Here is a 15,000-nt window from a genome sequence, read left to right on the forward strand (position 1 = left end):
ATCTCCAATCCAATGGCAAGCTCTTATAGTAGCCTAACCCAAACAAACAGTGCTCTAATACTCTGTGCTAAGTCACACTGTGCAATAAACATGATTGAAAAACAGACATCATGTGGTAGCATTGATATTAAATGTTACAGTTATGCTTCTTCTTGCTTCTGGCTATAGGAAGAAACAATAAATATCCACAAAGAGAAATTCCCACAAGCCTTCTAACCAACCAGTATCCAAATAGCATTTTCCTCCACTAGGGGCAACACGTTGTAGCGATGTGAAACCTCTGGATCCAAACAGAGAAGGAAGTGCTGTAACAGTGGCTGTTAGCTGCAGCGTTACCTTGGGCACGAACATGCAGCAGAGAGCCACGGTGGCGCTGAGGCTGACGCTGAAGCACATGGTGATGATCTTGTAGTTGGAGCCAAAGTAGATGGGGACAAAAGCCAGCCAGATGATGCAGGTGGTGTACATGGTGAAGGCTATGTACTTGGCCTCATTGAAATTAGCCGGGACGTTACGGGTCTTGGAGAGAGAGAGAGAGAGACAGAGAGAGAGACAAGGTACTTTTTTGTTGTTGAATCATGCTAGTGTGTTTGCTTGTGAAGTGCAGTGCATTTCTCTTTTAGCTGCCGTGCTGTCTGCTGCTCTCATTATAGTCCACAGAAAATGGATGCCAGCAGGCCGCCGCCCACAATCAAACATTATACCAGCAGGCCGCCGCCCACAATCAAACATTATACCAGCAGGCCGCCGCCCACAATCAAACATTATGCCAGCAGGCCGCCGCCCACAATCAAACATTATGCCAGCAGGCCGCCGCCCACAATCAAACATTATGCCAACAGGCCGCCGCCCACAATCAAACATTATGCCAGCAGGCCACCGCCCACAATCAAGCATTATGCCAGCAGGCCGCCGCCCACAATCAAACATTATACCAGCAGGCCGCCGCCCACAATCAAGCATTATACCAGCAGGCCGCCGCCCACAATCAAACATTATGCCAGCAGGCCGCCGCCCACAATCAAACATTATGCCAGCAGGCCGCCGCCCACAATCAAACATTATGCCAGCAGGCCACCGCCCACAATCAAGCATTATACCAGCAGGCCGCCGCCCACAATCAAACATTATACCAGCAGGCCGCCGCCCACAATCAAACATTATGCCAGCAGGCCGCCGCCCACAATCAAACATTATGCCAGCAGGCCGCCGCCCACAATCAAACATTATACCAGCAGGCCGCCGCCCACAATCAAACATTATACCAGCAGGCCGCCGCCCACAATCAAACATTATGCCAGCAGGCCGCCGCCCACAATCAAGCATTATACCAGCAGGCCGCCGCCCACAATCAAGCATTATACCAGCAGGCCGCCGCCCACAATCAAACATTATGCCAGCAGGCCGCCGCCCACAATCAAACATTATGCCAGCAGGCCGCCGCCCACAATCAAGCATTATAGAGGGAATGCACCGACGCCACACCCCCTCCCGAACACGCCCCCTCAGCCGGACTGAGCAGCACTGAGTGTCAAATTTCCAAAACAAACATGGCTTCCGCCAGGGGTAGTAGCGAAACCACGGCTAATATAAACGATTATCTGCTTAAATTAAAGGCAGTTGGACTCGAATGTGACCCTTACAGCTTGCCAAAGAACCAGTGGTCCATGGACGTAGACATGTGGCCAGGAATAGGGTTTCCTGACATTTATATGTACTTAATAGGGATGCACGATATATCGGCAATCATATCGGTATCGGCCGATGTTAGTCATTTTTAAACATATCGGTATCGGTCCGATGTTGCAATGTTAATATCGGTTATCATTATCAGCCAAATTCTTCACATTGAGATGAAATAATGCAGTAAATCTATGATTTATGGGCTTTTACAAATGTTTTTGAAATAAAGAAATGCATAACTTTTTCAAATTCAGTGTTTACATGTGTTTTTCAGTATGTACAAAATTTTATTATCATAGAAATGTGTTTTTATACAGATCATATCGACATCGGTAAATATCGGTTATCGGCCATAACAGCAATGTTAATATCGGTTATCGGTATCGGCCAAAATTTTCATATCGGTGCATCCCTAGTACTTAATATCGACGCCGGGGAAATACACAAACCAAAGCATGAAAGCATACAAGAGCCTGGATGCGTGGTCGTACTTCAAGGCTGGATTTGTTGGCGACATTAAAGTAACGAGGACAGCAATGGATATTCTGGTTGTATGTGGAGAGGTAAATATTTATTTTATTACAACTTTTATTAAGAAAAATATAGCATACGCTGTCACTAACACACGCTAGCTTTGTTCATAGTGAACACTGTCACTCATGTAACGTTATATCTGTGTAGGTAAAACACAGCCAGAGAATGAATGAGCCCTCATTGAAACCCTGGATAGCTGCAGAGAAGACCGGGACCGTTTCATTAGCTTTCGGCAGCCTGTAAAAAGATACCTCCAACGCCTTGTTGAATCTATTTTTACAGTCAATGGCACAACAGCACTTTCCCATTTTCGTTGTTTTCTCGCGGAAGCTGAACGCTAAACACCGTGACCCGGCGGCGCCACCTGGCTTGTTTAGACATTTTGACACTCACTGCAGCTGAGTGGGCGTACCCGCACTGACTGTCGCGTCCGTGACGTCACGTGCATTCCCTCTATACCAGCAGGCCGCCGCTCACAATCAAACATTATACCAGCAGGCCGCCGCCCACAATTCACTTCAGAATGAGTCTGTTTTCATGGAGAGTGATTTGCTGCTCGTGACTAATTGCAGTGTCCTGTTTTAGTGCTTTTAGGATTGACTGCCATGTCAGGGGTTGGACTCATGCTGCATTCCTTTATAACTGGCAAGTGGTAAATTACCAGTTGCTACTAGCAAAAATCAAACAAAAAGCCACGTTAATTGGGAGTTCCTTCCTACTGGCAAACTTGGGTATGATTTCTCAACCCCCACTTGCTCCCAGTGCGTCATTTGACGTCATTTCAAAATGGCGCCCACGATGGTAAGAATTTAAAACACATTTTCTTTTCTTTTCAACAATAGTAAGCTTTCAGACCAATCAGCATACCAAGACAATCGTTGGTTAAACCCATACAGCTCCACGTTAATGTTGTTATTAGTTGTTATTAGACAGCAAACGGCTATTAGCACCTATGGTTTTGCGACTCGAAGCCTTGAAGCTCGAACGCACGTAGGTCGGAGACGACGCGTTTACCACTTGTCAGATCCTACCATAAACCAATGCAGCATCAATAGCCAGTCTTAATTGAGATGTCTCATGTGCTGAGCAGGTTTCATGTTCCAAAGCTGAAAACCCAAAGTATATCATACCAACAATGCAGAGTCATCAATTACAAAAGACATCATTACAGGATATAATGAATGTCACACAGGGTCTCTCACCAGCAAAAAAAATATTTAATGATGAAAATAAATACTATAAATACTACTATACCTTAGGGGTATAGTATGTTTAGACCCAATTCACACACAATCTGTCGAGAGGTATTATAGTAGTCCGACTGTAGTCCGTCGGGGTGGGCGGATCTCACTTCACCCCCCCCCCCCCTTTCTGCCTTCTCCCCTTCAAAACAAGCATGTGTGCGAGCGAACCAGGAAAAGACGGGGGCTGAGGCAGGCAGCTTTCATTGACAAACTAACCGGAGGATTTTTATTGAGAAGAGAACAAATATCGAGCGGCGATTTTTTGAGAGAGAAGAGAAGAGAAGAGAAGAGAAGAGAAGAGAAGAGAAGAGAAGAGAAGAGAAGAGAAGAGAAGAGAACAGAAGACTACCTCCATTGACTAAGAATGGAGCGCGGGGGGGGGGGGCCAATGCGAGCGTCGGATTGTGTCTGAATGGGACCTTATCCTTTCAATGATATCTAATGGGAATATTGGGGAGGCTGGCTTGGAGGACACATTCATTTATTTTCAATCAGTCGTACTAATAGGTACCTTGAAGGCATAGAAGGTGCAGCTGAGGATGAGCAGGCCGTTGTATCCCAGTGGCGCCACCACCCCCAGGTTAGTGGTATTACAGATGAGGTTGACCTGGCGGATGCTGGGGTAGTCATGGATCACCTGGAGAGACGGAGCGGAGGGAACGTCAGGCAGAGCCATGGCTAGAAAATAACACTTAGTAATGCAGCTTAAAGAGAGTTTGACCAAGAGTACAAATCAATATGTGACACTGCCATCCATTATACTGCCAGTGGGAGAAGTCCAATGTTTTCAAGCCTGTTGCCATGGAAACATCACAAACAGCCTCAGAGCAGGAGTGTAGCTGCGGGCCTGCTACTGACAAACTGAGAAGCTATCCTGGAGCAATGCAGTAGCATGTGCAGGAGAGCAGCCAAAGAGCTTGGCACGCAAAAGCTGCATCTTACAAGTTAGCTGAACTTCCAATGTGCACTCACGCACATACACACACACACACACACACACACACACACACACACACACACACACACACAGCCCATACCTGCGGGGTCTCCATGAGGAACAGAGCCACGATGATGGCCAGCTGTAGGAGGATGAGGAGGAAGGCGATGATGAGCTGGGCGCAGGCAGACATGAAGCGAGGTTTCTTCGTGCAGATCTTCTTCTTGCTGCCTGCCAGGATCCTGGCTATGCGGTTGGTCTGGGATCAGATCACAAAACCCATACAGCATCAGTAGTAGCCATTTTATAAACAATGATTTGAACATATCTGTATCTGTACGGCCCTGTGCTTCCTCACACTGCTACACTGCATATTGATACAAATGAGTGAGAAGCACATAAGATAAATGTGCACATAATATGGGTGTGCAGTGGTAGATTCCCTGCCTACACCACGAGGGGCGCAGGTTCGAGCCCCCGTGTTACCTCCGGCTTGGTCGGGCGTCCATACGGGCACATTTGCCCGTGTCTGCGGGTGGGAAGCCAGGTTAAGGGTATGTGTCCTGGTCGCTGCACTAGTGCCTCCTCGGGGTCGGTCGGGGTGCCTGTTTGGGGGGAGGGGAACTGGGGGGAATAGCGTGATCCTCCCCTCGCACTACATCCTGCCGGGGGAATTCCTCGCTGTCAGGTGTAAAGAAGCGGCTGGCGACTGCGCATCTATTGGACAAAGCACGTGCTAAGTCTACAACTCTCCCCAGAGAGTGGCAGAGAGGGTGGAGCCACGACCAGGACAGAGAATTGGCCAACAAAAAACAAACAGAAAACAAAGGTAAAAGAAAATTATTATTATTATTGTTATTATCATTATTGTTATTATTCATCATAATCATAATCATAATAAAATGCACATATACACAGCTCCTACTCCCAACACGTCATTCCGATTTCACTACCCTTCACCCCGCTCCCTAGCCTAGTAAACCATCCGATCACGTGAACCCACATTTGTTGTGTTCTGCAGAACCAAACAGAACCTGAGTTCCCGGATCCGGATGGTTTTTAACCAGTTCTACCCGCTGCCTACCTTGGTGACCAGGGCGGAGTAGCTCATGGCAGGTGACAGGCCTATGCCCAGGCGCTGGAGGTAGCAGAGCATGACATGGGGCTTGGCTATGAGGGTGAAGGTGCACAGGTAGCCCATACAGATCCCCGCCAGGATGATGTAGCACAGCTCCCTGCTGGACGACTTGACCACCGGGGTGTCCCGGAACCTGAACGCACGCACACGACATGCACACAGGATGTGTTGTTGTGGGTAATATCTCTGTCCAGTCCAGTGATGCTGACGTTGTTCTCAAGACAAGAGAGAGATGTGTTACCTGATGAAGACTGCGGTCACAAACAAGGTGAACATGAGGCCCAAGCAGGCGAAGACCACGGCGGCGATGGGCTCAGGGTCACCCCACCGCAGGTACTCCACTGGGATTGGGTCACAGCCTGGTGGGAGGGTCAAATAAGCCAATCAAGTTGGTTGAGACAAAAATGACAAAAAAGGACAGCTGATTGTACTTTTACCTAATACAGTATATGTTTGAAAGCTAGCTATAGAACCTTTAGTCACTTTTACCTGATATATGTGTGAAACCTACAGTAGCTATTGAATCTTTTAGTAACCTAGTGAGACTTCAAAACATTTCTCTCAGACTATTCTGTTTTTCTCTTCTTCCTCCTCTCTCCCTTCATCGCTGTCTTCCTCCCTCCCTCCCTCCCTCCCTCCCTCCCTCCCTCCCTCCATCTCTGTCTTCATCCCTCTCTCCCTCCATCTCTGACTTCATCCCTCTCTCCCTTCATCTTTGTCTTCCTCCTAGGCAAGGAGATAACATTTCATTAATTAAAGGGACAGTTCTAATTACGATGTCGTAATGCTCGCTGAAATTAGCACCCGGCTGTACGGACTAGACATAGCACCAGGGAGAGAGAGACACACACACACACACACACACACACACACACACACACACACACACACACACACACACACACACACACAGACAGACAGACAGTTGTAGAGACAGTGCAGTCATTAAAAAGAATGAAGTATCTTACTGACTTATCTTTAACACGGTCAATAAAGTTGATTACATCAGTGATGTAGTTACGTTTAAGGGCATAAACAACAGCCTAATTGAACTGAATGGGAGCCAAGGGAGAGTGCCATTAAGAGAGAGACAGAAACCACGTCAGGTGGCTGCAGTCTGTGGAGAGGATGAAACCACGTCAGGTGGCTGCAGTCTGGAGAGAGGATGAAACCACGTCAGGTGGCTGCAGTGTGGAGAGAGGATGAGACCACGTCAGGTGGCTGCAGTCTGTAGAGAGGATGAAACCACGTCAGGTGGCTGCAGTGTAGAGAGGATGAAACCACGTCAGGTGGCTGCAGTGTAGAGAGGATGAGACCACGTCAGGTGGCTGCAGTGTGGAGAGAGGATGAGACCACGTCAGGTGGCTGCAGTGTGGAGAGGATGAAACCACGTCAGATGGCTGCAGTGTGGAGAGGATGAAACCACGTCAGGTGGCTGCAGTGTGGAGAGGATGAAACCACGTCAGGTGGCTGCAGTCTGTAGAGAGGATGAGACCACGTCAGGTGGCTGCAGTGTGGAGAGGATGAGACCACGTCAGGTGGCTGCAGTGTGGAGAGGATGAGACCACGTCAGGTGGCTGCAGTGTGGAGAGAGGATGAAACCACGTCAGGTGGCTGCAGTCTGGACAGTATGATACCACGTCAGGTGGCTGCAGTGTGGAGAGGATGAAACCACGTCAGGTGGCTGCAGTCTGTAGAGAGGATGAGACCACGTCAGGTGGCTGCAGTCTGTAGAGGATGAAACCACGTCAGGTGGCTGCAGTGTGGAGAGGATGCAGCTGGCTTGGGTGCATTAGTCATTGTAAAGCTGAAGGATCCATTTGTGTCAGAATTGTCTGGAATAGATCATCTGTTGTCTGAGGTGTGGAGCAGTTTGTCACATCTTGCTGTGTGCAAAACAGAATCATCAGCCAAGCAATTTGATGTTGAGGCAGGAGATGTGCCAATATTCACCCTGCGTGCTGCTGTCAGCATGTCCAAAACAAGTTTCTTATCTCACTACTATAACGTGGCTGGTGAAGTGTGCAAGGCAGTGAGGCATGCTAGAAATGAGCGTGCGAAGCGCTTACCAGTTCGGCGCAGTAACTTTGCTTATGGAAGAGCAGGTGAGTATCTTAGACATAAATGAGGTAACCTCTGTCTGTACATCTGTCTGTCTCTGTTTAGATTTTCCTTGGCGACCATCGCCCCGATAGCAAAAATATTTGGCACAGACACCGCCAGGGCTCCCGAGCAGACAGTGCAATATTTTTTTAATTTGGGGTCACTAAATAACCAATTAGTGGTCGCATGCTCCAACGGGTATCAGCGCTAGCTTCAATAAAACTGCCCAAGAAGTAGCACGGCCTCGCTCTTCTAAGAGATGGCTGCCTCATCAGTGGGGGTGGAAGGACACTTCAGAACTTGCTGAGACACCACTCACTTGAAAATCCCTCATCAATTAGTTCTCATGGGTTTTCTCAAAGCAGTCTATCGACTAGGTCGGCAATTTAGTAATACTTGATTCGTTGACAGAACCTGCAGGAAATGTTCTGGTGTTTGACCCGAGGCCACATGCAGCAGCGAGGGGAGGGGGCCACTTGGGTTTAATAGTCAATATAAAGTTGGGAGGAAAAACTCCTTCAAACATTCTCAAACTCAGACTGAGGAACTTTTACCCATCAAATCCCAGAGATAATCCTTCTGTTTCTGCTCCTTGCACCCGCCTTGGCTGCTGCTTCTGTCAGAGTCTCTATTCATCTCTGTCGCTCTCTCTCTCTCTCTCTCTCCCTCTCTCTCTCTCTCTCCCTCTCTCTCTCTCTCCATCTCTCTCTCTCTCTCTCTCTCTCTCTCTCTCCTCTCTCTCTCTCTCTCCCTCTCCCTCTCAGTGGACGCACTGTTTCTCTCTCTCTTTGTGTCTCTGTTGCTGTCTGCCTCTGTTCTTTTTTCGCAGCCTTTTTATCATGCTGTCTCCCAACCCGTTTCTATTGCTCTCTGTGGTCTCCACTCCCCCATTATCCCTGCCAGCTGACCCCCGCTGGATCTCTTCTATTCCTCCTTTCTCTACCTCTCTCTCTCTCTCTCTCTCTTTCCCTCACTCTACCTCTCTCTCTCGTTATCTCTCTCTCTCTCTTTCCCTCACTCTACCTCTCTCTCTCTCTCGTTATCTCTCTCTCTCTCTTTCCCTCACTCTACCTCTCTTTTCTTCTGGCCTTAGGGGAGACGCATCAAAAATGTCTGCTGGAAAAACGGGGGCCAAGCCGTTTGTTTACACCTAATTATTGTTCCATCCAGTCCCGTCGGGGGACAAATGGAGCAATTATTGTGTGACAACTCACACATACTAACACACACACACGGACACGCACACGCACACACACACACAGACACACATGCACACGCACAAGTAACGCATGGAAAAACCCTGCTCGGTCTGCACGCCTGCGTTCTCCTCTCCTCTGTCATCTTTGCTCCAGCTGTGTGGCTTTAAGGACGCTTCCTTCTGAGGCGGTGAGGCTAAATCTGCATCTCCAACAGGGCTCAGTTCATGTTTTAATCATAGGGCTTTTGGGAGAGAAAGTTGGCAAGCGGCATAATGAACAGTTGAAAGCATAACCGAGCAACAGCTTTGAAAGCAATGGAGTGCAAATACCTTTTCACCGCCGCTGAAATGTATTTTCATTGAAGATCGCTCTTGATGCGGAATAATTAAAACATTCGTGACCATGTCGGGAAGCAAATTGAAGGGATGTCGAGGAGGAGGATATGAGGAGAGGGGGAGGGTGAGGAGGAGGAGAGGGTACAGGCACCTTGTCTCTATGTCTCTCTCTAATAGAAGTGCTACAGCACTTATAAGTTAGGTTATCCTTTATTTATCCTTTATTTCCTCTACTAGGAACCTTCCTAGAACTAGGAGCAGTGGGCAGCCACAGTGCAGCGCCCGGGTTGACCAACTCCAGTTCTTTAGCCAGTGCCTTGGTCAGGCACACTGACAGGAGTATTAACCCTAACATACATGTCTTTGATGGTGGGAGGGAACCGGAGCACCCGGAGAAAACCCACACGAACACAGGGAGAACATGCAAACTCCACACAGAAAGGACCTGGGACAGACCGGGGTTCGAACCCGGGACCTTCTTGCTGTGAGGCAACAGTACAGTGGTTCACTAATGGTGAACTGTACGAGGGAAGAACACAGCTATCTCTTTCTGCTAAGCACCATTTATCCTATGACAGCACACACACACACACACACACACACACACACACACACACACACACACACACACACACACACACACACACACACACACACACACATGGATGTGTGGTGGCCTGCAAAACCCCTTCAGATGGTGAAAATTTGACATTTTCATTTTTTTTATATTTCCAATTTGAAACTGTCCACTGTTCACCTTATGTTGCCCCGCCCAGTTGACCCTGTTGTGTTATGACTTCCTGTTCAAAACACCGTCTGTTTTACCTGCTCACTAGTTATGTACTGTCACAGGAAGTGTCAACACAATAGGAAGTAACTGGCTGACCCCTGTGTTGGAACATAAGGTGAATATAGGCTATATAACTTTTTGAAAGACTCAAGACAGGCCTCTGAAACTGCAGATAGACCTTATGTGACATTTGAACTCCCCATTGAAACAAACACAAATTAAATTATTTTATGTCGGGCAGCTAGGCAAGGGGGACTGATCTGTAAGAGCAGGGGAAAGAACACACACCTACACACACACACACGCACAAACACACAAACACACACACACACCTACACACACTGACCTGTGAGGTCGTAAGTAGGCCAGGAACCAAGCTCACAGGCTCGGCAGGTGTACTCGTCAAATACGATCTCGTTCTCTTTACAGGGAGTGCAGGTCCAGCAGCAGCTCACCTCACCTTTACGGATCACCTGGAGGGAGCAGGGGAGTCTGTGAATATAACTAACGTTAGAGAACTCGCTCCGCCCGCCCCTAAGCAGGACTACACAGCCAGGATGATAGCACCATTGCAAACCTTCAAGTGTAAGTGGAGTTCGAATTAACTGTGCTTTATTAAATGATAAGCTGTCATTACTTCCCATTTAGCGTTTGTAATATTTTCGTTCGCTGGGTTTTACGCTTTTAATTTGAAGGCGGAAAGGAGACAATGGTGTATTCGTAGATTGAAATGACACTGGTCTGTCATCAGTTCATATGTACCATTTCCCTTTTTCGCCTTCAAATTAAAAGTGTTCACGGTAGCCTGTGAAACCTCGACCTTTCTGGATTATAAAAGTAGTATAACGTTAGAGAAAACAGCCCCCAGCCATGCCGTTTTATACAAATGTATTGCCAAATGCTTTGGGATTCAACTTGATCAATCTTGGTCAGAAAGAATCTTGTATATTCAATGGAAACAGCACCAGTGCGACCTGTCGCGTGCAATCCTACCTTCAAGCATGAGGACGTCTGAAACAAATTATTTTTCATCCACCTATTTTAAAATGAGTTACCTAATTAATCAAGTATCTAGTTAGGTAGCTAGGTGATAGGAGCTCACTTGAGTGACAGACAGACCCTATAACATGTTTAAATAGGAGAGCAGGTGGTGACATAGGAGTGATTGAGAAAAGGAGCAAATATATGATTGTTAACACGTTCACTGCCGTTGACGAGATATCTCGTCTTAAAAAATCCAACGGTTGACTGCCGTTGACGAGATATCTCGTCTTAAAAAAAAAAAAAAGATTTTGACGGTGGGACGTGGATCTAACCCTTTTACATCTCCTATATAAATATTGGAGCCACCGAATGTGTACAACCCATTCCACCGACCCACTAAGTGGCGACAGTGCTCTCCAGACTATTGAAATCCGAGCCAAAACTGCAGGGAAAAGCTTGAGGAAGCCATTCTCATACTGTAGGCGAAAATGCTTTCGCGCTGGAGCACAACTGGTGGCGCACAACGGTGGGGGGTTCCAAAAATAGACTGGGTGGAACACACTTTGAAACACGCAGCATAAAGCCCAGAATCGCAAAAGATTCATCAAAGCTCTCAACCGAAACCCCAAGAAACGAGCGAGCCCCATCCAGACTCGCCCAGCGGCCGCCAGCAGACAGGAGCAGCAGCAGCAGCAGCAGAAACGAGCTTGTGACACGCCCGCTGCAGCCAAGAAGAACACACACGGAGGGAGGAGTTTGAAGGAGAGGGGGGTTTCCTGCTGTTATGGAGGAAATTACTGTTCAAAACTATTGTTTAGATGTCTGACGTCTTACTGATGCCAAAAATGAATGGTTAAAGTGACTGTTCTATCGAATTTCACAAAAAGCCGTTTATCTCAGCTTAAATTTTCAGACGCTGAAACCATGCTGTATTCAACTGCTAATGCTTACATAACTACTAACTCTACAAACTAACTCTTTTAGACAGAGAAAGCACACATTCTATTAGTTCTTTTGAGATATTTTGTGTTCACAAAATCCTAACAGAAAAGAATCCTCGGCTCTTGAAAGATGAGCCAGAATCCTCAAAAAAAAACCTTGGCAGAAGCTAACTACAGTATTGAAAAAACGGCTGGCAGTGAATGTGTTAAGACTGAATACTGACATCACAACGTCTAATCATAATGTTAATTTAAAATGAGATATTCCTATATGAATCTGGCTTCAAACGACCAAAATCTTTATATGATGATAATAATAATAATCAATGATGGTGGTTCACGGACGTGTGTGTGTGTGTGTTCAAATCTCGCCTGGGGCACCAATATGACTAGGGCCGGCCCTGCTTGTGGCTAGTTGTATTTGTTGTAAGTAGCTGTCATCATACCCCCCTCCTGCATGACTGGGTCTGTCAGCTACCTTGATCTGGCCCTTGGCACAGGGTTCACTGCACACAGACTTCATGATGGCTTCTTTGCTGGACCAGATTTCATCGTCATCTATCCTCAGCCCTCTGTTGTCCCAGGTGCCCACGGTGATGTAGTCGTAGTAGTCCTTCCCCATCTTCTTGAAGTTCATTATTTCATACCTGGAGATGAAAGACACATCACATGGTAAGAATACACACATAACACACACACACAGACACAGACACATGCACATACTGCACACATACTGCACACTACACTGCATTGCTCAGCAGAGCACTTCCAGGCAATGAATCTAACTGCTGGAATAGGTTTTTAATTGTATGCTTTATATTAGTGTACATATACTGTACAGTACACCCTTTTTGAAAATTGAAATTGATTACTACCAATATTACTTTGTTAATTTCTGCATTTTTCAACCTGGACCCTATTTTCATATACCATCCCGTCTCACCCCTCCACCTCCCAGTCTCACCCCTCCACCTCCCCGTCTCTCTCACCCCTCCACCTCCCCGTCTCTCTCACCCCTCCACCTCCCAGTCTCACCCCTCCACCTCCCAGTCTCACCCCTCCACCTCCCCGTCTCTCTCACCCCTCCACCTCCCCGTCTCTCTCACCCCTCCACCTCCCCATCTCAGCCCTCCACCTCCCCATCTCTCTCACCCCTCCACCTCCCAGTGTCACCCCTCCACCTCCCAGTCTCACCCCTCCACCTCCCAGTGTCACCCCTCCACCTCCCAGTCTCACCCCTCCACCTCCCAGTCTCACCCCTCCACCTCCCAGTCTCACCCCTCCACCTCCCAGTCTCACCCCTCCACCTCCCAGTCTCACCCCTCCACCTCCCAGTCTCACCCCTCCACCTCCCCGTCTCTCTCACCCCTCCACCTCCCAGTCTCTCTCACCCCTCCACCTCCCAGTCTCTCTCACCCCTCCACCTCCCAGTCTGTCTCACCCCTCCACCTCCCAGTCTCACCCCTCCACATCCCCATCTCACCCCTCCACCTCCCCGTCTGTCTCACCCCTCCACCTCCCAGTCTCACCCCTCCACCTCCCAGTCTCACCCCTCCACCTCCCCGTCTCACCCCTCCACCTCCCAGTCTCACCCCTCCACCTCCCAGTCTCACCCCTCCACCTCCCCGTCTCTCTCACCCCTCCACCTCCCAGTCTCACCCCTCCACCTCCACATCCTCTCATCCCAGTCCGCGCAGATTCATCAGCTTCATCAGTCTCAGGAGAGTCATCAGCCATTACCACCACCAGGGTCTGGACTCCACGGGAGGATCTATCTTGCTGCTGCTCAGGGCCGTGCCCTTCAAATACAAAATCTCCCTGCAGAGTCTGAGCGCCAAAGACTTTATTGACCGTACTTAAATTGCGTTATATCATCTGTATTTCATGATATCATCCGTATAATAAATCATCTTTAATTTTACTTAAAGGATTCACTGTCTCTCCTGATTGAAACATCTATTTTTTGCTCTTCACTGTTCACTTGTATCCTCCAATATGCATGAATAATATTACAATACAGGGCATGCATTGGCAATTATTCTGTAGCCGCATCGCCGTGGCAACCATAAAGACCCCACTATCTCAGGAATTGGAATGACAATATTTTTTGCAGAACTGCAAGTCAGTGGCATCATTGTTTTTTTTGTTTTTTTAATCCCATTTTTATCCCCCATTAGTGCTAATTTAATTTATTTATCCTGGTTGCTGCTCCACCCTCTGTTGATCTGGGCAGAGCCGAAACTGGCTCCATGCTTCCTCCGAGACATGGGCAGTAGCCAGCCGCTTCTTTTCACCTGAAAGGGGAAGCTTCACCGGTAGGACATAGCACGTGGGAGGATCATGCTATCCCAACGAGTTCTCCTCCCTCCGAACAGGCGCTCCGACCAGAGGAGGCACCACTTCAGCGACCAGGATATTGCATGTTTTGGTGTGGGGTTCCTATATGAAGGAAACCCCCGGGAGGCACGGGGACAACATGCAAACTCCACACAGAAAGACCCTTTTGACGACCCCACCCGGGCGGTGGGCACTCGAGGACATGCGGACGGGCACGCACTCCTTCAGCGCTCACAGCGTCCCAGGTGGGAATCGAACCCAGGACCTTCTAGCTGTGAGGCGACAGCGCTTACCACTGCGCCACCATGCCCCCCCGGTGGCATCATTCTTGAATGACATCGTCATTCCTCAACCCTCCTTCATCCAATCACACTGCCTACCTGCCAGGCGAGTCTCCGTTCTCATCGAAGAGGATTCCCTCCCCAGACACGCCTGTGAAGTTGGTTTTCATCAGGAAGTCCAGCAGCCTGGCGCCATCTATAGGTCGCATGGCATCACACAGGCCCTTCCACCCAGCAACAGAACCAATCAGAATGATCGTTTTCAACACACCATTCAACAGCTGAGCCACACCGAAAGCGTCAGATTTACATGGAGCCATGGCAGGACGTGAAGTTAGAGAAATAAGATGCAATCAATGCAAATCAATTGATGATAAAATATGACTAATGGATGGCTGAATTAATTCCGTAGTGAATTTATCTTAATAGTGCATGAAAGCCTGTAGAAGCATCGTGCAATCAATCTTCTTTGCCCAAATGGATTGGTTCCCACC

General features: G+C 48.1%; 1 protein-coding gene across 1 annotated transcript in view; it reads right to left on the reverse strand.

The window, feature by feature from the left end:
- Positions 1–15,000, reverse strand: part of grm5b (glutamate receptor, metabotropic 5b) — a gene marked incomplete at both ends in the record, with an annotated part of 107,851 nt that overhangs the window by 5,637 nt on the left and 87,214 nt on the right. Inside the window, 8 exons of the mRNA XM_083637952.1 lie at positions 337–519; positions 3,973–4,098; positions 4,499–4,657; positions 5,483–5,669; positions 5,778–5,895; positions 10,310–10,436; positions 12,367–12,535; positions 14,606–14,730. Of these exons, the coding sequence (XP_083494078.1) occupies positions 337–519; positions 3,973–4,098; positions 4,499–4,657; positions 5,483–5,669; positions 5,778–5,895; positions 10,310–10,436; positions 12,367–12,535; positions 14,606–14,730 (1,194 nt within the window). The remainder of the gene's footprint in view (positions 1–336; positions 520–3,972; positions 4,099–4,498; positions 4,658–5,482; positions 5,670–5,777; positions 5,896–10,309; positions 10,437–12,366; positions 12,536–14,605; positions 14,731–15,000) is intronic.

The sequence above is a fragment of the Poromitra crassiceps genome, assembly GCF_964638095.1.
Source record: "Poromitra crassiceps genome assembly, chromosome: 5".
NCBI classification, from domain to species: Eukaryota; Metazoa; Chordata; class Actinopteri; order Beryciformes; family Melamphaidae; genus Poromitra; species Poromitra crassiceps.